Here is a 25,018-nt window from a genome sequence, read left to right as displayed (position 1 = left end):
ACACTCGTCTTGTAAGCGGATTATTTAAAAAAAAAATAATCACAATGAATTTCAAAATGAAAGCTCAAAAAACAATATTGAATAAAAACGATTGAATTTATTTGATAGTCAATAAACATTAATATAATCACAGAAATAAAAATTTTTGTACTTAATATATAGGTCGAGCATTGGAATCTAAACACATGCATTTACATTTACAGCCAGCAACTGGGCATAATGTATTCTCCGTGAACCATTCGAGAAGATGTACAGAATGACCACCATGTCGACATGTTTGGCACCAAGTAAACCAAGATGAAAATGGTGATAATTTGCGATTACTTTTCTCTAGAATGAAACCAGAACGCCAATGAATACCGGCTGGCGTGCCCAATTGTGTAAGACATAGTGAACATCGTGGTAATGTCTTGCCACAACTGGAACAGCTACATATTCTTAATTTATTCGATGATGAATTGGCACTAGAAGCTCTGTTGTATTGATGGTGAGAAATTGGTGGTGGATGTGATATTGGTGATTTGGTATTGGAATCATTGTGAGTATATGTAGATATCGGCGATCGACAATAATTACAGACGATATAGATTTGTTGTCGTGGTTCTTCCGAATAATTCAGACTATCATACCATTTTAAATCGAATTGAGCTCGAACATTCCACAATCGCCAACAGTCGAGTAATTGCTTGTAGTTATCAATCCAAGTTTTTACAATTGGGATTTTACAAAGAGAATGTGGTAATGTCCATAATAAAATTAAACTGATCGTTTGAACATCGCTAGTGCTTTCGATGTACCTTCTAAATAATTCTAATCCATCTTCAGTTAGTCCAGTAAACAAAATTGCTCGTAAATCATTTTTTTCAAATAAATTGTTTTGTACTCGAATTAAAAAATCGACCAACTGAAAAATAGAATAAAATTTATAAATGATGAGCGTAAAAAAATTTGCAAAAACATTTATACCTCTGTGTCAGGTAAATAAAGACATGCAAATGCCACACGATCAGCAATATCTAACTTTTCATCGTTCTTGTAGGATAAAAAAAATGTCAATTTCTATACAACAACAGGAACATTATTGGAAGACTTACGATAATTTCGCTGTATTTTCCTGCATCCGAATTCGAATCAACTGAGACAAAATTGAAAATAGCTTTGATGCATGGATCATCGAGTTTAGGTTTCAATTTAGAGCATATATCTTCCCAAATGTATAGATTTCCATTCGATTTATCTAGCCGATCAACATTAGCGATGAATGTTGATAAAGCCAAAGCTATGGCGTTCAATGAAACTGCTTTATCAGCTTGTTTGCCATTAGAATGGAGATCATTAGATTTATGATTATTACAAGAATTTTTGTTGGCAAAATCTGATGCACGGTTTAAATATTCAATAGCTTCACTGACTCTTCCATTAAAAACCATAATGGCTGCAAGCCGAGTGTAATTATGTTCATTTTCGTTAGTCGAAATGAAATAATTACATGGAATATTGGGATCCAATTTAGGTGTAATAGTTAATTCATCAAAATCAAAAGATGGGGCAAAACTGGTAGGAGAATATCTATCACTCCAGCCGCAATATTGAAGAGCTTTAGCTCTCCCAAAACTGATGTAGATTTCTTTTTTACTTCAGGTTTAAAAGCTTAAATTAAAAATATGAAAATCAATAATTTTTATCATTACCTTAAAGCCATTGGAAAATTGGTGGGAAAAATAAGTTCACTAGAATGCAAAAGTTTTTTTGGAGATTCTTTTCCGAAAAGAATGCCCATAATTCCAAAGAATCGCTCTGTATTACGAACGGAAAAAATATCGTATGTAATTTCGTCATTGCTCGATTTCATAGGTTGGTTTTTCTGATCATTTCTGTTTAGATGCATGAAAATCCATTTCCAAACAAAATAAAGGGGACTATCTTTGCAAAACATTTGCCATAATTTATCAACCTATGGAAAAATGGTTAAAATCAGGATTAAAGCAGTCTAAAAAAATATACCGAAAGGCCATAACCGTCGATAGCTAATTTACGCATACGAACAGCAATGTCATCAATCTCCTTATAAATTGAATCTCTTGAATCGATGCATTGTAATATTTTTTTGCCATGAGTCCAAATTATCTCGGAGATAGGTGACCAATTAAGCGTGATTCGATCGACTACTTTGAAATCTCTGATCACGCCATTAGAAGTGATGACTGTCATCTGAAACTCGTTAGTTGGATGCCAAGAAAAAGACGATAAGATTTGAGAATTGTTCACTGAAAAAAATATAAGAATCTTAGATTAAAAAATTCGTTGAAAGTGTTACCTTCGAACGGAGTAATATCGCGTTTTAAAATAGATGGTTCGGGAAGTTCATTGAAATTTGTATATTGTTTGTGGTCATACAATCTTATACTGTTAGTGTCTTTCAATAATGCAGCCAATATATTGGAACGGGTAGGACACCATTCCAATTTGACAAAACTTGAAGGTTCAGGTCCTATTGTGACAAGAGGACTTTCGAAAAATCGCAAATCCCAAACATAAATATAATTCTATAAAGAATGATTATAAAATGTATTTGAAGACTCATATGAATGATTGAGTTTACTTACTTCGAAAAACGAAGCAAAACGATAGTCAGAATGAGTATCTGGGGTTATACCGTAAACTCCTTTGGTAGAGGCGCAATGGCCTTGATTAGACGATTCTTTGGCATCTATCAATTTAATATGTTTGTTGTTCATGCCGCAAATAAGAGAACGGTTTCGAAACCATCTGAGAGAATGAACTTGATCATTAAGAGCAGATTGGTATAACGGTTTGGTTGTTCCAGATATAGTTGCACTTTGGGCAGCTTGATTGTAATTGATTCCAGTGTGAGCGATATCCCAGATCATTACAGAATAATCATTTTTATTACGTTCAAAACCAGAGGCCAACTAAAAAAAAAGCAAATGAGTTAAAATTCATTACAACAACAAATTATCATTCACCAGGTTATTGTCGATTTGACAAAAATCCAAAGCATTACATGAACGAGGATATTCTTGTATGAATTCTTTTCCTACTACATTTGAATGATGGTATCCTGCATCCGATTCTTTTCCAGTCGAATTAGAGCTTGAATCGAATGAATTCAAAACGATTTTGCCGTTTTGATATCCCAAAGCATATAAAACATCGGCACCATGTTTGAGTAATCGATTATTGCATGCCATTGACTATATTACATACATTTATCAGAATAAATATAAAATGAAACGAAATAATCTGATAATGAGCTAAAACCAACCTTAATTCGGAAGGCAAATTCGGAACGGAATTCAGATTTAGAAGTGAGAATTTGTGAAAAACTTAATTCAGATAATTTAATTCCGCCAAACATTTGAGGTAATTCAGTGAATGTGTCCACAACATATAATTTTAATTCATTGCCGAATGTAACAAATCTGTCGGGATATAGTGACCATATTAGATCGGTATTGGCCATGGACATGATTTTTGAATCTTCTGCTAATATCGCCATTTTGTAGTTAAATGACTAACAATTATTAAATTGTTTTTTTGTTAAAAACTAGATTGATACATTATGCTGTAAAACACATGTCTTTTGTCAAAACAAAAAAGTGACCAAACATTACATCATTCACAATGTACGTGTATGAAAGAATGCAGATTTTTTATAATAATATTTTATTATTATTTAATTCAAAATCAATCAATCAAAAAATTTATTCGAAAAAAGTGATAACAATCAAAAAACAATTAATTAATAATCAATAAGGAAAATCACTGTGTCTTGCAGCCATCTTGTTTGTTCATTTTTCTCTGCGGCTTATCTAATGATGGCATACGCCATTGTCCTTGAACAGGAGCATTATTTGTCGATGATTGGTCATTGGCTGTCAATGGATGAATGCCTAATGAATCATTGTATTGGCGATTAGGGTGCTGTGGATGATGTGGTGGTAATAAATTATTCGATGTTCTACTTCGGATGGATTCTTTCCAGATCTGATGATCTGGATCAACATTTGTTGTTGTGGGTTTATAATTATGTATCAGCGACATATCACGGGGAGGCAGTGGTGGAGCATAATCGTCGGATTTTTGTTGTTGTTGATTATATAAATTTCGATTCTCAGAGCTAGCATTTGATGATCGAGATGATGATGTACATGTAGATGGGGTATTTCGAATATATCCACTAGTCATTCTAGATGTTGAATGTAGTTTTTCCAAAGAATCTCGATATGATCGATGTGTAGGTTGAAAAGTTGGTGATCCAGTTTTATTTACGAATTCAACCCTGTCATCATTATCATCATCGTCCACGCAAGACTCTGTAAGGTTCCCTTGTGACGAGGAACTTTGTGATTGTTTAAGGCGACGTTTATAAGTTGGATCCAAATCAATAGCAATATTATGAAAGCTTTGAGCTAATGTTGTTTCCGAAAATTCACTCATTACATTGTATGGTTCTTCATATGTTTGATCATGTGGTGATGTAAGATGATTTTCCGGAATATCATAATCATTTTCAACTTTACCTGTTTCAATCGATGTACTCTCCAATGAAGTGACTGGTGTGGAAGTACGTTGGTAATTACGATCTTCTTTTCGTAGATCAACACGAAAATTTGAATTCTGATCACATGATTGATTCAAACGTTGATTATTCCTGAGTTTTTCCTTAATTTTTTTATAACGTTCTTTCTCCATTTTTTGCAACATTTTAGCTATTTCAAAATCTTGCTGCTCAATTAATACTAATTTTTCTTTTTCTGGATTTCGACTTCGTTTCAATTCCTGGTGTTGAAGTAATTGAGCAATTTCAGCATCTTGTTCTTCTAGAAAAAGTTTGAGCTCTTCTGGATTGAGGCCAGGTGGTGGAGGCATACAGAATTCTGAAAGATCTAATTCTTGTTCATCTTCAGTCATGATTCGGTGATTTTTCGATCGAGCATATCGATCTAATGTTTTTTGGTTGATATTCGCTTGTTGTTCATGAGGATTTTCCTTTTCTAGTGAACGAAAATCTGTACCGATTTGCGCTGATAATCGTTCTACTTGTTGCTTTTCCTTTTCGATTCTTTTTCGAACTTGTTTAGCCTTTTCTTTTTCCATTAATTTTTTAGCCAATTTAGCATCAGCTTCTTCGGCTGCCTTTTTTGCTTCTTCCTCTTCCATTAATAATCGATGTTCGATTTTTCGAGCCATCTTTTCATCGTGATCAATTTGTTCCTGAAGAAAATGTTTATATTTTCGTTGAGCTTCCAGAATTTCATGCTGCTGTAAATGTTTGGCTAATGGAATGTCTTTACGGACCAATTGATTTTTCGTTCGATTTTCATTGTAATGTTGTTCAACTTGAGATGATAAATATTTCAATTTTAATAAAACAATACTCTAACTTGATTAAATTTACTTACTTTCTTTATTTTGTAATTGATATGCAAGATTCTCATCTTCGAGGATAAGCCATTCTTTACAAACTAAAAAATTCAAGATAAATATGAGATCTATTAATAAATTATAAAATTTTACCTTTACCAACACGACCTTCTGGAATGTTGGTTACATCTTTACTGTTTGACGGTTGATCCGAAATAGATTTTATTTGACAATCAGCCATAGTTGTTGATAATTAAGCAGCTCATTTACATTTGTTGTATATATGAAAATTTACAAACAAGATGATTTATTATAATGGAGATAGGAAAAAAATACAAACGAGTGATCACACTAAATGGATTAAATTTCATTAAAATGATTCAAGTGACATCGATGTCCATAGTTTTGACAATCAAACAGGAAAATCTGAATGGTTGTTTGTACACTTTTAACTAATAACAATGATTACAACAATTTTATGATCGTATAATGCACGTATTCAAAGACCAGTATAACAAAGGCTATGACCACTTTGGTATGTTTGTTTCTTTGACGACGTTCGACGAACGAACAAAATTTCTCTTTTCGAAGCTGAATAGCTTGTGTCAACTTATCTGCAATAAAGCGCGCGTTGCGTGGTTTCTTGTTTCAAGACACACAATTCGATTGCTTCGCCTACGAGTACGGATCACAACAACAAAAAAACTCCTCTGAAACAACTTGGATGATTCACAACCAATGAATTTCGACAACTACGACGACAACAACAAAAAACTTGATTCGGCTATGAACGCTCCATAAAAAAAAACCTGCTTCATCAGGTTATCTTCATTACCTTGTCAAACTATTTGCCTTGTATCATATATCTATGGCAATCATGAATGAGCAACAATCATTTCAGACTACATTAAAATTTTATTTCATTCAATTCAATTTTTTTCGGTTTATATACAATTGTTGATCAAATATCACATTCATTATTTGTATTGTAGAGTATTCTAATATTCATAATTGAGTTCAATTCTATATTGTATACAATTACCAATTTACTGATTTTTCAATATAAATCATTCAATTTCAAAATAAAAGTATACGTATCCACAATTTTGTGATACAAATATAATCGATGGAAGAAAATCGATGAATTCGCCTGTCGCCAGCTTTATATATTGTGTTTATTTTTTCAATCATAAAATCAAAAAATTGGCTCAACGGTTTTTATTTTCAGTACCAAATTCAATCTAATCATTCAAAAATGGTCTGCATATCCTGTTTTATTGCACCAATCGTTCTGTTTATTTGGTATAAATTCATTTATCCGATTCTACAACCATTGATTGATCGATGGATCGGTAATTATCAATTACCACAACCATTTGCAAATCTTTCTTGTCCATTGCCCGAGAAAAAGAATGCCGATAAAAAATTAGAATGCCCAACACAAACGACATCTGATTCAATATCTGGCGATGAAATAGAATCTACCAAAAAGATTTCTTAATCATACCAATCTGTGCAAAAAAAAAATGAATTGGACCAAATTCTAAATAAAAAACTTTATTTGTTATCATTACAAGAAATCCAAGATTTGTTGTGTTATTTGTAAATCCTTTTTTTTAATGAGAAAATGTAGCCGACTAGTCTAAGTAATAATAATAATAAAATAAACCACAATTATTGGAAAAATAATAAAAAAAATTGACTACTAAAAATATCGCCACATATAAGGCAATATTTTTTTTTTCATTATTACATTCAACAATCGATATTTAACCATTGTGAACTGATTCAATGATCAAATGATTGTCGATTGATGATCCATTGCTTTTCGACAATTGAACAACCACTTGATTATTCGAGCATTACGTTCGACGACAGATGGTCCATTATGAAAGTTGGCCAACAGATTTGTACATGAACGAGATGATGCTAGGTTTTGTTGATGAAGCATCAGATTTTCGAATGTCAATTTCGAAGTACTGCCTCCATGATGATGAAAAATTCTTCTTCGTTTGCTATTATGGGTATGACTGAATGATGGTTCATCAACCGATAGTTGACTTGATGAATTAAAACTAGAAAATTCATTCGAAATTGTCGATTTACTTGAGTTTGAATCATCGTAACTTGGATAAATCATTTCATTGTTGTGATGATTTTTTACATTATAATTATCCTTATTATTATTAGTATGATGATGCATTTTTCTTTTCATTGAATCATCATTGGATGAGAAGCTTATATTCCGTTCATTTCGTTTAGTTTCCATTCGGTTATCGTTATTATTCTGTTGAAGATTAGAATTCAAACATAGATTTTTGAATAATCGGTCAATGTCCTGTTCTTTTGGATTAGAATGATTGTTCAAAAATCTTTGATTATTTGATAATGGAGATATGTCCGATTTAGATCTCATTACAGAAGTTGATAGATTTAAATTTTCTTCTTGTTTCCAATCATCACAGATAGATGGCAGCTGTGATGGAAAATTTGTAAACTTATTTTCTTTTTTCAATGATGATGATGATAATAATAATTCATCGTTAATTCTTTTCATTTTTTCTGGTGAAGATGAAATGTTATATGGTTCGGAAAATATAGAACATAATGATGATGATGATGATGTGGTGGTTGTGGTGGTTTTCGTGGATTGTGTTGCTGATGATGACGAATGAGATGATGATGATGATGATGATGATGACGAGCCTATGTATTTAAGTTCTGCCCGATAGATATCATTTTGTTGTATGATTAAATCATCGGATTCACAGTTACTTCGTGGATCATCATTTTTTGTTATAATAACATCTTTTGAAATCCGGTTAGGCTGGATAGTTTCGCCAATCATGTTATCCAAACTAATCAATTCTCTTAATTGCAATTCCAAATTGCTAGTACCACCTGTTGAATTTTCAGATAATTTAGGACTGATTCGTTTTTTGACCAGATTATTTTGATCTGATTGTTTTTTAATTTTATTCAAATGACTATTGATTTTAGTGATTAAACTTCTATTATCCGAATTGTTTGAACCATGATGAATTTCAGTTATCAATGAATTCGATAATGAATTAGTTGTTTGCTTTGATCGAATTAAACTAGTAGCTGTAGATGTTTCCATTTGAACAATTGATTGAAATGGTGATTGCCGTTCTCCATAATCCAATCTATCTGATTGATTAATAAAACGATTGATCGTCATATCCGATGGCATACGGCCAATGTATTTGCCTTTCGATTCGGCTAGACGTTCGGAAGCACTTTTTCGTCTTATTACTTTGGATAGAAACAAAAAAAAATGAAACAAAAAGAAAAACAAAAAGAAATTAATTAAAAATTTTGAATTTTTTTCATTTCTCATTTTTGAAATATGAATAAATTTTTCCTGATCATATCGTTTTTTTTCCAAACAATTCATCTGATAAAAAGAAATAAAAAGTGACAGAAAAAAAACAATAAGAAGAAAAAAAAAATATCTATAGTATGTGTATCATCATCATCATAGAACGAAAAATGATCATTTTGACATCAAGCTTGATTAATATTATCATCAAAGTCGGTGAAAAAATGGACCTTATTTTTGGGTTATGATGATGATGTTTTTTTTAAGAAAAAAAAACTTTGATCATTGTCTCAAAATGAAACCATTATCCTCTATGTATATTCGTATATAAAACAATCGGTCTACACACACACACACAGTTTAACGATTTCGTTCCTAATTGATGTATATATCAATAGAACTAACTGGTAGTTCAACAATCATTTTAAAACTATCACTTTAGATTACGTACACATGTATAGACGAAAAAAAAATATCCATTATATTTGAAAAAAAGTGAATGGAAAACAAGAAAATGAGATGTTCCAAGAAAATATATATACAGAAATTATTTTCACTAAAAAAAAGTGAAGGAGAAAAAAATGGCCACACACAAAAAAAACAAGTTATTGTCTCAAAGTATCATGAAAAATGATTTCATCATCATCATCATCATCGTCATCAACAACAACAATGACAACAGTGATGCTATAGCATCAGTTATTGGGATTGAATAATGACAAAAAAAAATGTCGGAATTCATTGAGATTCAAAATGAAGAACTTAAAAAACTTAAATTCGTTATCATTATCATTATAGACTACTACTGTACCTATAGATATCGGTCTATTGTGTTTGTGTTTATGTTTGTGCATGTGTTAGAATAAGGTAACAAGAAATAATATAATATTTTCTTTTCAAAGAATTCATCATCGTTCTCCTTTTTTTCGTTTTTTTTTTGTAGTTTATTTTGTATTGTTTGTGGTGAGACTACATTCTTATCTATGAATTTGATCATCAAGTACCATCGTTGAAAGTTTTTTTTTTTGGTCGGTCGGTCGGTCCATGATGATGATGATGATTGCGATGATGAGGTGAGATTCGGTGAAGAAAATGAAAGATATCTGAAAAAAATAAAAGACTTTTCGGGATAAATATAATGGACAAATATGGCGTAAAAATATGAAGCTACCCGACTGCTGCCAGGTTTTTTTTCCTTTTTATTTTTTGTTTGTCAAGAGGTGTGAGAAGAAAAGATGAGGAGATGAGATGAGAGAAAAAATGAAAAAGATTCAGGTGATGCTCGGTGAAATGTGGTCGAACAACAAACCAACAAACCAAAAAGACAATACTATAAGCATCATGATGATGATGGAAGAAGACAAGGTCAATTCGACCAATAAATCAAACAATCACGCTGGAAAAGGCGAATGAATATTACGTAAAAAAAATAAATAAAGGTAAACCTCTCTCTCTCTCCCTTTCTCATATACACTCTTAAACAAATTTAAAGCAGAGGGAGTGAGTGAAAGATAGAGGTAAATCGCCAATTCAAAAGCCTTGTCCATTTTTTTCTTTCTTGATTTCTGATGAGCTTAAAATAGCATCAAAATTCTACAATTATATATACACCAATTTCTATGATCAGAAATTATTTACGGGGATATATACGATATGAACAAAAAAAAACCACCGACACATTTAAATCTAATTCAACATCATCATCATCATCATTGCATATATTGATCAAATGGATAGTTATCAACCATTTGCTTGCCCAGGTAAAAAACGAAAAATTGCATAATCATGTTAATCACTATTATAAGGCCTATTTATATTTCACGTATTTCAATGCTAAGGTTCATTTTAGTTTTTTTTTACTGTTTTCATTATGGATGGATTATCTAACTTTAGATATAATCAAGTCGATGATGTTTTTTCTTTTATGTCGATTATCACCATTTCATTTATTTATTGTAAATAGTGGCATTAACTGTGATGGTTGTCGATCTAGTCATCATGCACACACTAAACATAAATGATAATATATTGATCGCCACCATCAACAACAAAAACAAAAAAAAATCCTTAAAACTAAAGTTAAGTAACAAAAATCCACCTGTTCATCTAAACATTAATTGTTTATGAATCAATGTGTGTGTGTGTGTATTTACACTATACACATGTTGGAGCAGGTTGTAATGTTTTTTCTTTCAAGTCGGTCAATCTAATTTTATTCGACACTCGAATGAATGAGTTACGATGATTATGATGATGATGATACAAGGATCTATTCTATCCTTCTTTTTGTTCTTGTTCTTGTTCTTGTTCTTGTTCATGTTCATCATCATCATCATCATCACTCCTTTTTCCTCGATTAACGGTACTATAAAATCTACAAACTTGAATAAAATGATGAATCATTGAAAAAAAACCGTCAATCGGGAATCATTTAAGTAACATTATTAGTAGAGAAAAAAATCAGTGTCCGGATTGAATACAATTGATTGATTGATATAAGATGATGAAACGATTTCTATCGGCTGTCATCGATTATTAGTATTTTAGTAGAAAAAATCGATGTTAACATGAAACTTTTGTCTGAAAAAAAGATGTTTCCTTTAATCCATGGAAAAATAAGTTGTCGTTTTTTTTATGTAAAAGTTTGCCCATCTTTTTTGAGATAGAAAGGTATCCATATCCTCATCATCATCATTATTATCATCGTCAATCGATAACAACGACATCAACAATATCATAGCAGGAAAAACGGAAATATTTCATACAAGTGGCAATCATTTTTTTTTCTTTGGAATGATACAGTAGTTGATAGTAAGATATATTACACAAGATTGATGTGTGTATGTGTTAGTTGCGTGTGTATTAAATGAAACAACATTGTGATGAATGATGAACAACAAGAAAATCCGATCAGGATCTTCCTTTTTAAGGATCATCGGGTTTTTATTTATATGTATGTGAACAATTTGGCAATCAACAACTTTGAAAAGAAAATTCAATGAACATACCAGAAGCAGTTGAAATGATAACGACAAAATTGATTTACTTCGTTTGATCAAAAAAAAGTGTGTTTGTGTGCGAAAAAAAACTAATCAAGAACCGATGGCTTTATTTTATGGCTATAATTGATAGGATTCACATTTTCTTTGAGATTGAACTATATAACGGCCAAAGGAACAAATGAAATTGATGAAATGAAATGAAATATAATGATATGACAGCTATTTTGCTTCGGGTTAAAATGGAAAAAAAACAATTTTGTAGCCATTTAAAAATTGAAAATGAAACGACTAAAACGATCAAAATTGAATGAAAATCATAAGGAAAAACAGAAGCATATGTTTGTGATTTAAATTACGGATCAAATGATTGAAAATGACTGAAGAGTAAAATAAATGAAAGAATTGTAAAATTATCTTTAGAGCTCAAACACGCATAAATACACACAGTTGATATGAATTGAAATCTAAATTGTGACAACAACAACAACAACAACCAGGATGAAAAACAAAAATGTTGAATATATAAGCTAGTTCCGGCTTGTAAAAAAATTGTCTTTTATTTAGATTACCGGACTGTATATTGTTTGTAATCGACCGACCGAGCAAGCAAATACCAATTCTGATAATGATGATGATGATGATGATGATGATAATGATGGTGGTCATATGACATACATTGCCATTCATTACAAGTGTCATTCAAAGCAACAGGTGCTGGTATATATTTTTACAACATTTTCAAAATACAACAAAGAATATGAATGAGCTGAATAGTTTTTAGTTATATAAAATAGGGCCGTAACTTGAACCGAAAAATTGTTCAACCGATTCATTGGTTGACTATAATTTGCAATTTAAATTTAAAAATTTCTTTTTTCTCCCTTATTCTTCATTATTCGCCCCATATTCGGTCATCATGTCAGAAAAAGCTGCTGTTATCTTTAAATAATAATACAGAACAAAAAAAAGAAGAAAAGGGTACCGGGTGGTTTTCGGTGAAATCTGCCCCCAAAAAAATTTTTTTAAAATGTTATTTATTGATGATGATGATTGTTTTTCCAGATACAATTAATTGATTGATTCTGAAAATATCAAAGTATTTGGTATGTCAAAAATCCGGAAATCCAACAATCTATGGAGTTCTTGATTATTATGTATGGTGTTCATTATGTAAGTCTAATATTGCATTTTCAACTAAAAACATCCTAGGCAATGTATTCATGGATTTTATTGTTCATGTATTAAAATGTGTATGATAAGAATCAATTTTTGAATCAACCAATTATCACCAGGTTGTTTGATAGTGGATAAGCCAACGAAATCATGAAATAGCCCTGGAACTGATTGTCTATTATTGATAAGAATAATTATCGAAAAAAGAACAGTATCATTCAACCATCTGAAATGACCGAATAAGGCAAATCCAAAGTTATTTTTCATTTTCATCGATTGCCAGACTACACACATTATGACGCTGATGATTGCTTTAAATGTTAAAAATCATAAAATCGATGATGTACAGATCAGATGTGATGCGGAGAATCATAAAACCTAATGCCTGCCATGTTTCAATCTGTTCTGCATCAACATATGACACAACAATGTCAACATCAATCAAGATGAAATCAAGTGGTGCAAAAAAATGTATCATTACCATTGAATAACAATTCATTTACATTGAACACCATCACTTAATGGTGAACATCATAAACACTTACGTTGTGGATATCAATGATGAACTCCATAGACTTACATTGAAAAAATGGATTTCAAACATGTTCCACCAAATATTTTTCTTTGATATTTTCAAAATAGAATGTTGATTAGATCAGTTTTATCATGAGATTGAGGCATATCATAAAGATCCGGAAAAATATTTTACCGGAAGTTGCTGGACCATTACTAAAAATTATTTCGCAAATGGACATTTTCAACCACTCTTGATAATTGTTACAGTTATTGATTGAAATTCAAAACAATTTTTATTATGAGCAATCATTTTCAACCATTCATGTTGTCAAATATAAGAAAGTTTTTTTTTGTTTGTTTGTTTGTGTTTGATTCGGAATCATAACTGATTGACTATTATCATAAGCATAATTATCATATCATCAAATGACCGAATAAGGCAGATAATTTTTTTTTCTCTTCTATGATGATAATGGTGGCCATGATGATGTCAAAGGGATATCAAAAACCTATGATTTTTTTTCATCAATATGACGGATATCAAAAAAAAAGCATGAAAGATGAAAATTATTATTGATCAAAACAATCGTCAAATTATGCATTATCAAATATGAAATATTAAAATAATAATAATAACAAAAGCAAAAAAAATATATGTAGAACAACTAATTTTTTTTTATTGAAACATGGTAAACTTTGAAGGTGGGGAACCACCGCATCACCGATCATCATCATCATCATCAGGGACCATCGTCATAATTGTGTTGTGTGCAAAAATAAAAACAACAAACAAAAACTAGGCCAATGAACATGTCAAATGGAATGCAACCCGTGTTTATTGAAATGCATATGTATATATATTTTATGAATTTATGCAATGATGAACATCATCATCAAATTACCATTTGAATTTCATTCTTTTTTTTATCTAGGTTTTCTATATATACTGGTTATGTTCAGTCGATCATCATCATCATCATCATTATATTGTTGTTGTGTTGTGCTGATGATAATGATGATGAAAAGTAAAAATTTAAATAAATGAAAAAAAAAATGTTTTTTTTACCCATTCATTTTAATTCAATCGCTTGAAATCATCATCATCATCATCGTGTACATAAAAGGATGTTTCAAGGGATCATTTGTTTTTCACGTAAACATCCTTAGTCATCATCATCATCATATTATGATTTCAAAATGTAATTTGAAGCATGTTTCAGTTTCAGGAACGCAAAAAAAAATTTTTTTTTCAACTAAAATTGAATAGTGTGAATTTTTTTCACTCAACATGGCAATGTTGATCAACAAGTGACAATAGTGATCATTTGGCGTGCATATATAGTTGGATATAGTGAAAAAATTAATAGGCTTATTATTATGACATGGCCGCCATTGATGTTCATTTACATTTTATATAGTGAAATGTGGAATTAATTCTTGTATGTGTAAATCTAACTACCGTTTGATGATTATTAGGATTATAATGATGATGATGATGATGATGATGGTGATGGTGAAGGCAATTAAAACGAATGAACATAGAAAAAGTAATTAAATTAAGAAACAATGACAAAAAAAAATAAGAATAGGAAAAGTTTTCAGCAATTGAAATGGAAATGGTGGGAAAAATTATTTTGAATGTAATGATCATATTTATTCATGTATATCTAGTCAAATTGTGGATGCATTGAAAATTTTGTATGAAGAAAACAAAAAATATGAATATGAAATGATTATTTTTAGATCAAAACTTGAAACTTGATTTTTAGAACTACATTTTAGAATGAGAAAAAAAAGAATTCAAAATGAGATATCAAAAATGTCGCACCCAATATAATATAAATGATTTATGTGTGTGTGTGTAGGTGTCATATATAATTTAGCTAATAAAATTTAAAAATAAAAAAAAATTTGAAAAAAAACAAATCGATTTACATCAAATGAATTTATTAAGTTGTATGGATGGAGAAAAAAAAATGAAATGAAATAATTTAAGCAGCTAACTTGTTAGTTGATTTTTCGTATATTCATTTACCATATCTAGTTGTTGACCAATGTCGATGATTGTGTTGTCCAATTGGCCTCAGTTTGATTTGATTTTGAATTAAAATATATGTGTACACAGAGGTCAATCAATGCAATAACATCAACAAGACAGATGCATCAAAATTTTCTTTTTTTTGTCAGTCTATGGATAAGAGAAAAAAAATTGTTTTTCTTTTTAACATAATTGAATTGAATCGATGTTGTTGTTGTTGTTGATGGACAGCGGAAAAATTTGATAGCACTCAAACAACAACAACAGCAACACCTTAAACTTCAGAACAATATCCTCGTCAATATTGTTGGCTATAATTTAATGTGTTCCATTATCTTTGGCAATTTATGATGCTAACAAATGCAGTCAAATCTACGACAATAATGAATAATAATAATAAAAAAAAACATTCAGACAAACGATAGTTATGGATTAATATTTTTTTTTCATCTTTTATCCTTATTATATTTTCAAGAAAGGAAAAGAAAAGAAAAATCATCATCAATAGGGAAAACAAAACAACAACAATAGAAACAAAATCATAAAAATCAATCACAAAACATTTTTTAAAAAAGATGATTGACAATCGATGGATGTTCTAATTATGGATGTTCCAATCAATTATTGTGCGAAAAGTAGAATCAATGCCAAATCGATAAAAGTATTGAAAATGGTAATAAAAAAATGAATTCATTGGTATTCAATGATAAACAAACAAACAAACAAACAAAATAGTTATCTAGATTCTAGTTATAGTATTTGATTAATTGGATATAGATTTCAAATATTAATAAATGTCTGTTGTTTTTATTAATATTTCTTGAAAAAAAAAAATGAAAATACATACAAACGACGATGATGTCGATGGTGGTGATGATGATGATGATGATGATGAAATCATTTCCGTATGTTAAACAAAAAAAAAAACAAAATGAAACAAAAACAAAACAAAGCATATTTATATTGAATTGGAAAATTGGAACACTTAAATTGTATTTTCTATCGAACATCATGATGATGATGGTGATGATGATGATGATGAATGAAAAAACCATTCATCACCGATCCGCTGACACGAGACTTGTATCCATATTACATAAAAAGACATACACACAATCCATTATTATCATCAAATGGATGGGGAAAAATTAATTTCTTCTTTTCTTTCCATCGACAACATGATGATGATAATGATCATTATCATAATAATTATCATCAAGATTCAATCAATTATTATTATAAAATGGAAAATTAATCGACACGGATCGGATATAAACAAATGTTCGACTTGACATGGGGGAAAAGAAGTAAAAAAAAAATAGACTAAATAACCCGTACGTGGATAGATCAATAGCATACATTGCAGGTAAGTAGTGTCAAACCACCAACTGTGTATATATAAAAAGTATAAGCCATTTCATGTTTGTGTGATTGAATGTTGATGCTGGTGATAATAATAATAATTATCATTATCATCATCATCATCATCATGATGTAATTCTTTATCTCTAGCCTTAGTTTAATTTGCCAACAATACACATTTGATGTTATTTTTTTTCAATTTTAATTTTTCACAAACAACAGACATTAGTCGAACAAGTTTGCTACAAGTTGAATGATGATTCGACTAACTAACTAACCAACCAACCAACCAACCAACCGTACCCAAATGTATGTTTTATAACATACAGCTGGCATATATTATATTTTATTTATTATCCTATTTAGTTATGAAGATTTTATTTTTAGATCCATTATAAACAAGATTGATACATTCATTTGGCAAAATGTTAGTGTTATAATATTATTTTTCATCATTTTAGTTGGATAAAATGATGAAATAAATGAATGAATGAAGATACATATTTGGAAAAAACCTTGTTCAATGTTATTCAAGTGAATGACTGAAATTTATCATTGAAAAAATGAAAATTAAAATCCCTTGAATTTTTGTTTCTAATTATGTGAAATAATCATGATTTAATTAAATTATCTTGTCTGTAATAGGAAAAAAACAAACCATGACAAGTAACAATTATTAAATTAAATTCAAAAATTTTTTTTTCTTGTTGATGATGATGATGATGATGACCAACTTCCGTTAAGTCAATGACGATTATGAAAAAGATATGACCTGTAAATCAAATTCATTAATACATATCATGGTAGAAGATGCATAGAATGCGAAAAAATTATCCTCAACAACAAGTGAAGAGAAAACTATTTTAGAAAATAAACGAAACTTGTTTGAACTAATATAATAATTTGATATAATGTGGATGTCAAAGAATGTTTCATAACAGTGATAACGATCAGAGAATAGGAGGCCAGAAAAAAATAAATAAATTATTGGGATGAAGAATTCAACCAATTGAGAAAAGTTATAATTACCGTACCACGATATACCGGATCAATATTTTTTTTTATTGAAAAGATATTCATTTATCAAACCAAAAAATGCACAAAAAAATGTGCTAACATATTTTGGAAGAATATGAAGAATAAACAGAAAAAGAAAAACTTACATGTCACGTTTGGCCGTGAGCAATAGCTGGCCGTAAAACTTCGTGAAGATCTTAGTGGTGATGATGATGATGATATTGACGGTAGTGGTTGCTGCTGAATAGTAATCTGCTTCTTGATATTCGTGTTGATTTGTTGCTGCGGTTGATATTTTGTGGCCGAATGAATTCGGTTTTCTCTGTTGTCCTTATATGATGTATTGATCGCTGTTGATGATGATTGAGGCTGATATTTTTGATTATCAGAGGAGATGACAACGACAGGTTGTTGTGGATTAGTAGCCATCATTGATAATGTTCTATTATTGCTTATTACTAACGACGATGATGTTTGATGAGATGATTTTTGTTTTGGAATGATTTCCTTTGATAATGTTGATGACTTAGGAGATGATTTAAGTGTCGATATTGACGAATCGATTCGTTGTTGATCGAACAAAACTGGTTGTTGGTTTCTTTTCGAATCATTACCATTAAATTTTGTTCTATACATTGGATTGAAAACTAACGTGTTCAATGATTGGTTATTCGGATTCGTATAGACTAAATTGGTCAATCGATTGATCGCTGATGATGACGATGATGTAACTGCAATACAATTATTGGATTGATTATACGTATGTTTTGTTGATGTTGTAGATAAATATGGATCACAATAACTTGTTGTTGATGATGAATAATCATCAGCCACTAATTCAATGGCTGAATCATAGAATTCATTCGGACTTATATTCATTGATGATGGCCTAATGATGGCCATCATTGGTGATTGTTGTTGTTCAATAAAAGTCATTATTCAGTATAAAATTATGATTAACGTAACATTATTATATAATCATAATAATAATCCATCTACACAAAACCATAGGAAAAAATCACTACAAATAAAATTCTGTTTATTGGTTTGTTGCTTTGTTGTTGCTTGTCTATTAATTGTGAATAATGAAAGATGATTTGTCAAAAGAAGAAGAAAAAGTTGAAAAATGAATCCATATATAGAAACGAAATCGTGACAAAGGCATAGTCTTGAATGACAATATATATTGATTGCAAGTTGAGAATGAATGAAAAATGAAAAAAAAATGTTTATTGACCAATGGAATAAAAAAGGATGAATATGAAATGCAAATTGTATATGGATTATAAGGAAATTTTTTTTTCTTTGTTTTCCTCCAAAACAACTATATATTTTAAGTTCCAAAATTATGATGATTACGATGTACTATCTATACGAAGAGTGAGAAATACAAACACAAATGTAATAACAGATTAAATGTAAATAAATAAATGAATGAAATACAAATGCGATTCGGAAAAATTTGTTCGGTCCAATGATTTTTCATGTTATTATTGTAAGTTATGAAATTTTGTAAACAACAACAACAACAACAACAAAATTCTCATAAAAAAAATTGTTCTATTCTTGGAAAGTGAAAATCAACACACATCTATGGTTTGGTGTAATTGAAAAATTTTTTTTAATGCTTTTTCTGCTTTCTAATCTATTACATACACTGTGTGATCATCACAATAAGATGAATGATGATGTTTTTTATTTCCTTTTTTTTCTATGGCCAATATATATTTGGAAAATGAATAAATATCGCTACTTGTGTTGATTAATAAAAGTTGATTTTTTTTTCTCGCTTGTTGGATTTGATAAAAATCAAGTTGAAGCAAGGCTGAACAGAAAAAAAAAATTGCCAAACTTTAAATACTAAACAACGAAATGAGGACATTCACAGGTTAGTGTTAACTTTTCAGTATAAAAAAAATGTGTGTTTATGTGTGATCATCATATAACAGGATGCAAAGAAACAAGTGACAAATTTTTTTGTTTTCCTACAAAACATTGATATATACCGGAAAAACCAGTATTATTTGGTAAAAAGAATATGAAAAACAAAACAAAACAAAAAAAAATCTAATCCTAAAATTGATGATATAAACACAATCAAATTATGACGATAAATATTATATAATGATAATCATAACTTAAATATATAAATAAATGTCGATTATAGCCAACTTGATTCAAATCAATTCAAGTTCGCCTTAACGAACAAAAAAAAATCGTGAATACAAAAAAAATGAATGGACAAAAGAAAAGAAAAAAAAACAAAAAGAAAATATTTGATTATTTCTTTCGATCTATCAGTGTGTATTGAAAGATGGATAATACAAATGGTAATCATCATCGTCAAATAATGAAAGAATGATGATGAATAGACCATCGATCGAATGAATCAATTGTTATATGCGTGTATATGTGCATAAAACATTGATCCAACATTTCCATCAATCAAATTATTGACATAATTCGTATAAAGTAAAATCATAGTTGGCTAGCCGTTATCTAACAAACAATAACAAAAAAAAAACAGAAAAACTACGACAATAACAACATTGAAACTATTTATTCGATTGGTTATTTTGTATATACTATTCTGTTTTGTTGTTTTGGTTGTTCTTATTGTCATTGTGATTAGCTATTGCTAAAAAGGTAAATGGACAATGTCTTTAGATGATGATGAGGATGATTAAGTACATTGAACTGAAATGGCGATAGATCAATAAATGATCACATACAGTGATTAAGATAACTGTTCCAGAAAAAATGATCTGAATGACAGGAACAAAGCTATGCAGGTAATAATCATCATCAAATTGGTCGGTTGGTTATTCGGTGGGCATATTTTGCTTGCTATGTAGATATAATCTTTGTAGAGATACGATGGATAATGAAGAGATTCAAATAGATTTAGATAGATGATTGAATACTTGATCGATCTATTAAAACAACAACAAACTCTGACCAATCATTGAATGGATTGAACTTGATAATAAACAAGAAGAGAAGATGTTATTCAATTTAATTTAACCATGATCAAATTGGTCAAATTCATGATTTACAATTTTAGATGAAAATAAAAACTGTTAGAAAACATATTACTAGTTTCTAAGATAAAACAGATCATCATCAGGATCGATTCGACGAGAAGTAGATACAAATGGTCAAACGAACACTGAAGTAGTAAACACATGGACATTGAATGAAAAAAATGAGAAAAAATACATTTCTTTCAGGATTTTCATTTGTCTTAGATTTTATGATGTGACACACAATATGTACACAGCAATAGCAACGGCATTATTAGTCCAAGTACGGGCCCATATCAATTAGTTTTGCCAACGATTTGGAACGTGACTTTAGTTAAACACGTGCCATTCTCATCAGAAAAAAAATAGCGTGTGGGTCAGAATGAATCAACTAATCTATTAGATCTGAAGAATAATGATGAAGGGCATCTGGCATTGATTATTAGGCTGGGACAAATGTGATAGCAAACTAAAACCGAATGTCATTTACCATGACATATGTGTGTGTGTGTGTGTGTGTGCGACATGCGAAACATATTATCAATATTCGGAATGGTAAATGAAATGGTTGAATGGCCACCAACCGATGTATGATTTTAATCAATCGTATCATTGGCAAACAAAATATGTAGTATATGTATATAATTGAACAATGAATCCAATACAAATTGTTACTTACCGAAAAAAAAGTAAAGCCAAAAAAGAAATGTATAAAATCCAAATAACGATAGAAATTGGAATAAAAACCAGGTTGAACGTCATGAAATCAATCGTCAATGATATTATAACCGATTTTAATGACAAACTTTTATGTAGTTTTTTTCTCCGTTAGCAAAAAAAAAAATGATGATCGATTTGAAATCATGCATTTCAAATATGCGAGAAAACGAATGAACACAAACGTACGAGCGTTGTTGTACAAACAACAATTTTGAGAAGAGCGGATTTTTTATTTTTTTTTTTCGTTGACTAAAATTGGCCAAAATGTTCCGGATAAATATTTACTTTTTTGTTCAACTTTGAATGACGACGAAGAGACTGGAAAAAAACTGAGTTTATTGTTACTGTTGTTTATTTATTCCAATTTTAGCATATATCGATTGGTGTTATATATCCGACGATTTGGCTGATCAAACATTTATTATATTGATCATAATCAATATAATAACATTGTCTGTTTGAAGATTAATTCGTATGAATTCATTATGATGGATAACAAAAGCACAAATTTAAATATATCCATGCACAACAATCACATTAAATAGAATTTCAATTAAAAATGTTCAATTCAGAAAAATGAATTTAATAATCAAATGGCAATAAGCGAAAATCATTTATTGATCAAGCCATCTGATATGGATGTATTATTATTATTGAATCTGAGCGATGGCCATCACTTTTTGTTGCAGTTGTTGTTGTTGTGATCATCATCATCGTCATTGTGGTTGTTGTTGTTGTTGTTGAACAGCGAAAGTGTCGAAATTTGAAGCCAGAAAAAAATGTTCTCGAAGTAGTATGCATGCAACAGATCCTCGAAGTGTTTAGAATACATGCATGTATGCAATCTGTAATAGTTCGAGGTTGTCTGTTGGATGGTTGGTCGGTTGGTTATTCGGTGGGCATAAAATGCTTTCCTTCTCTTTCTCTCTCTCTCTTTCTCATCTCATTCTTCGTGATTGTATCCCCAACTTGTTCGATTGCTCTTTCATTCTCTTTCTCTCTTTCGTCGTAATGATATCCACTGCTGTTGCTTATTGATGAATCCATGATGAGAACAGCAAATACACATTGTACAAATGAAACCTTTGAATTTTCCGCCATCCAGTGATACTAGAGGATAGATATTTTTGAAAAACAAAAAAAAATTAAAATGGACATGGCCTCCATGTTGATGATTATAAAAGCAATATATAAACTTGTTGAGCCACTTTAATTCCGAATATTTTAATATCAATGAACAAATTTAAATTATTCAGAAAATAATGATATAAATGTGACTCCCTCTTTCGACACAAAATCAAATTAACACAATATTTGAGCTTTTTATTATATTATTTTAAATGTAAAATGGATTTTTTCTTTATAATTCTTTTCCGAAATTACAATTATCATTATATCATATTATATACAGAGCAAAAATTATTCATATTCGTAAACGAATGTTATTATTATTTACAAAATTACAATACTACAAACAAATATCTTCGACCGCTTATATGTATGATACAAAAGTATTTGATACAATGAAAAGAAAAACGAAAAAAAAAGAAATTTATAATTGAAAAAAAAATAAATATGAGAACATTTAAAATTAAATGAATAACAAACAATAATGATGGTGGTGATGATGATGATGATGATAATAAGCAAGATTGATGTTTGTTTTTACTACAGACTTGGCATTCATTATCGAGAATTTATTGAGATTAGATTAGATTCTAGTGAACAATATTCGATTCCAGATACAATGATTGTTCCAAGAATGAAAATGAAAATGATGATGATGATGAGTTTTTTTTTAATTTCACAACATCAATCAAAATCAAATCAATGAATATAACAGAAATAGAAAAAAAATGAATGAGAAAAAAAATCACAATTGTAATTGGCATTTGAATTGTTTTGTTTCATCGAAGTTCGGATTTTTTGTTTTAGTTTTCAAAATACTACTCCTATATTTTCTTGTGTGTATCAAACAAGAAAACCTTCCGGTGAACCAATACTATTTTGAGCTCGTAATGAAAAGATACTATTCATTATTTTTTTCTGATGACTTGGAATATCAATACCAATGGTTAATAAATCCTGTGGGCTTAATCGTGCTACAGCAGGCAGGTTATTGATACCAGCATGTTCAAAATTGATCTGATATCTGGACATTTTAATGCTTGCCAACCATTCATAAAATGATTTGAATTGTATCACATCGGGTATGGAAGTTTGCTCGATGAATGGATCCACTCTGTTTTTTTTTAAAAAAAGAAAGAATAAATGAATTTTCACATTCCTTTCATATAATTGACATAAATACCTTGTCATTTGTTGAGCTAACTTCATTAGATTCTCTGGACATTTGGCCAGTTTGTCCAATGTTTTTACAATTTGTGTAAATGTTGGACGATTAGAACGATCTTTTTGCCATGATTCTAACATTAATTGATAGACAGCATCAGGACAATCCTGAATGAATTAAAAATGAATAGATAGATTATTAATAGAATCAATGTTATTGAAAAGACAAATTATTAACATACAATTGGCGGAGGAAGTCGATATCCTTTTTCAATACTTTTGATTACATCTTGATTAGACCAATTCCAATATGGTCTTTCACCATAAGACATTACTTCCCAACAAACGATACCAAAACTCCAAACATCTGATGCAGATGTGAATTTGCGGAAAGCGATCGCTTCGGGAGCTGTCCATCTGACTGGTATTTTACCACCCTGTCAATAAATTAAATTCAATTTATTATTATCCGAATCAAAAAAAAAAATAAAGAATCACATACTCTTGTGGTGTATGCTCCTTCGGTAGCGCTTTCAATTTCTCGTGAAAGACCGAAATCGGCAATTTTACAAACTAATGATGAATTCACAAGAACATTTCGAGCGGCCAAATCCTATTTAATAAGTAAATATTTTTTTTATGTAAAATTAATCATCATTTCAATATACTTTGATCGCTTAAAACATACCCTATGAACATAATTCATTGTGGATAAATATTCCATACCAGATGCGATTCCCCGTAACATGCCAATCAACTGTAATATGGTGAACTTTCCTTCGTTCGCCTGTTCATCGACAACAAATAACAAAGAGTAAAAAAAAAAATTGAACATCCAAACGATTAGAATGAATTTTCTTTTTTTTCGGTATATATTGATTTTAGAAATCATTTTTATTTTTATTTTCTATGTTTGTCAAGTAATAAATCATATTCGTTATACAAATGAAGAAGAAAAAAGAAGAAAAAAAAGCTATTATCTAGTTCAATTTTTTTTTATTCCATTATTAAATTCATAACCAGTTTGGCGATGATTTTTTCTTTCATTTTTTCCCATTCAAATCAAACAAATTATACTTGTCAGCGACCTGTATTCATATTCGAATATATGTTGTATAAGGTGTGCATGGGTAAATGGATAATT

The 25,018-nt window shown here is 29.9% G+C and overlaps 4 protein-coding genes across 5 annotated transcripts in view; all 4 read right to left on the bottom strand.

The window, feature by feature from the left end:
- Positions 1 to 77: 77 nt before the first annotated feature.
- On the bottom strand, positions 78 to 3,658 carry mio (GATOR complex protein mio). The gene is made up of 9 exons (XM_047054961.2): positions 3,287 to 3,658; positions 2,988 to 3,215; positions 2,607 to 2,933; positions 2,318 to 2,546; positions 2,005 to 2,267; positions 1,692 to 1,954; positions 1,095 to 1,635; positions 967 to 1,032; positions 78 to 904 (listed from the first exon to the last, which is right to left on the bottom strand). Exons 1-9 carry the CDS (start codon positions 3,518 to 3,520, stop codon positions 152 to 154), a joined length of 2,904 nt encoding a protein of 967 aa, XP_046910917.1. The 5' UTR covers positions 3,521 to 3,658; the 3' UTR covers positions 78 to 151.
- A 13-nt stretch (positions 3,659 to 3,671) lies between these two features.
- LOC124492157 (uncharacterized) lies at positions 3,672 to 6,633 on the bottom strand. Its single transcript, XM_047054966.2, has 3 exons — positions 5,542 to 6,633; positions 5,427 to 5,489; positions 3,672 to 5,363 (listed from the first exon to the last, which is right to left on the bottom strand). The coding sequence occupies exons 1-3, from the start codon at positions 5,627 to 5,629 to the stop codon at positions 3,784 to 3,786; spliced, it is 1,731 nt and encodes a 576-aa protein (XP_046910922.1). The 5' UTR covers positions 5,630 to 6,633; the 3' UTR covers positions 3,672 to 3,783.
- A 299-nt stretch (positions 6,634 to 6,932) lies between these two features.
- Positions 6,933 to 22,547, bottom strand: LOC124492155 (uncharacterized). 2 transcript variants are annotated; one of them, XM_075730489.1, is made up of 3 exons: positions 21,542 to 22,547; positions 17,986 to 19,208; positions 6,933 to 8,664 (listed from the first exon to the last, which is right to left on the bottom strand). In XM_075730489.1, the coding sequence occupies exons 2-3, from the start codon at positions 18,773 to 18,775 to the stop codon at positions 7,184 to 7,186; spliced, it is 2,271 nt and encodes a 756-aa protein (XP_075586604.1). In that variant the 5' UTR covers positions 18,776 to 19,208; positions 21,542 to 22,547; the 3' UTR covers positions 6,933 to 7,183. The 2 variants fall into 2 exon arrangements, with proteins under 2 accessions (XP_075586604.1, XP_075586609.1); XM_075730494.1 differs by having other exon boundaries at positions 17,986 to 18,860.
- A 337-nt stretch (positions 22,548 to 22,884) lies between these two features.
- Eph (Eph receptor tyrosine kinase) overlaps positions 22,885 to 25,018 on the bottom strand; it is a 79,068-nt gene continuing 76,934 nt past the window's right edge. The window contains exons 15-19 of the mRNA XM_047054124.2: positions 24,563 to 24,661; positions 24,377 to 24,487; positions 24,117 to 24,311; positions 23,894 to 24,042; positions 22,885 to 23,824 (exon numbers count right to left, since the gene is read on the bottom strand). Of these exons, the coding sequence (XP_046910080.1) occupies positions 23,554 to 23,824; positions 23,894 to 24,042; positions 24,117 to 24,311; positions 24,377 to 24,487; positions 24,563 to 24,661 (825 nt within the window). The 3' untranslated portion in view covers positions 22,885 to 23,553. The remainder of the gene's footprint in view (positions 23,825 to 23,893; positions 24,043 to 24,116; positions 24,312 to 24,376; positions 24,488 to 24,562; positions 24,662 to 25,018) is intronic.

The sequence above is a fragment of the Dermatophagoides farinae genome, chromosome 1 (genome assembly GCF_024713945.1).
Source record: "Dermatophagoides farinae isolate YC_2012a chromosome 1, ASM2471394v1, whole genome shotgun sequence".
NCBI classification, from domain to species: Eukaryota; Metazoa; Arthropoda; class Arachnida; order Sarcoptiformes; family Pyroglyphidae; genus Dermatophagoides; species Dermatophagoides farinae.
The sequence above is the reverse complement of the archived record's forward strand: the minus strand, read 5'-3'. Positions and strand labels throughout refer to the sequence as shown.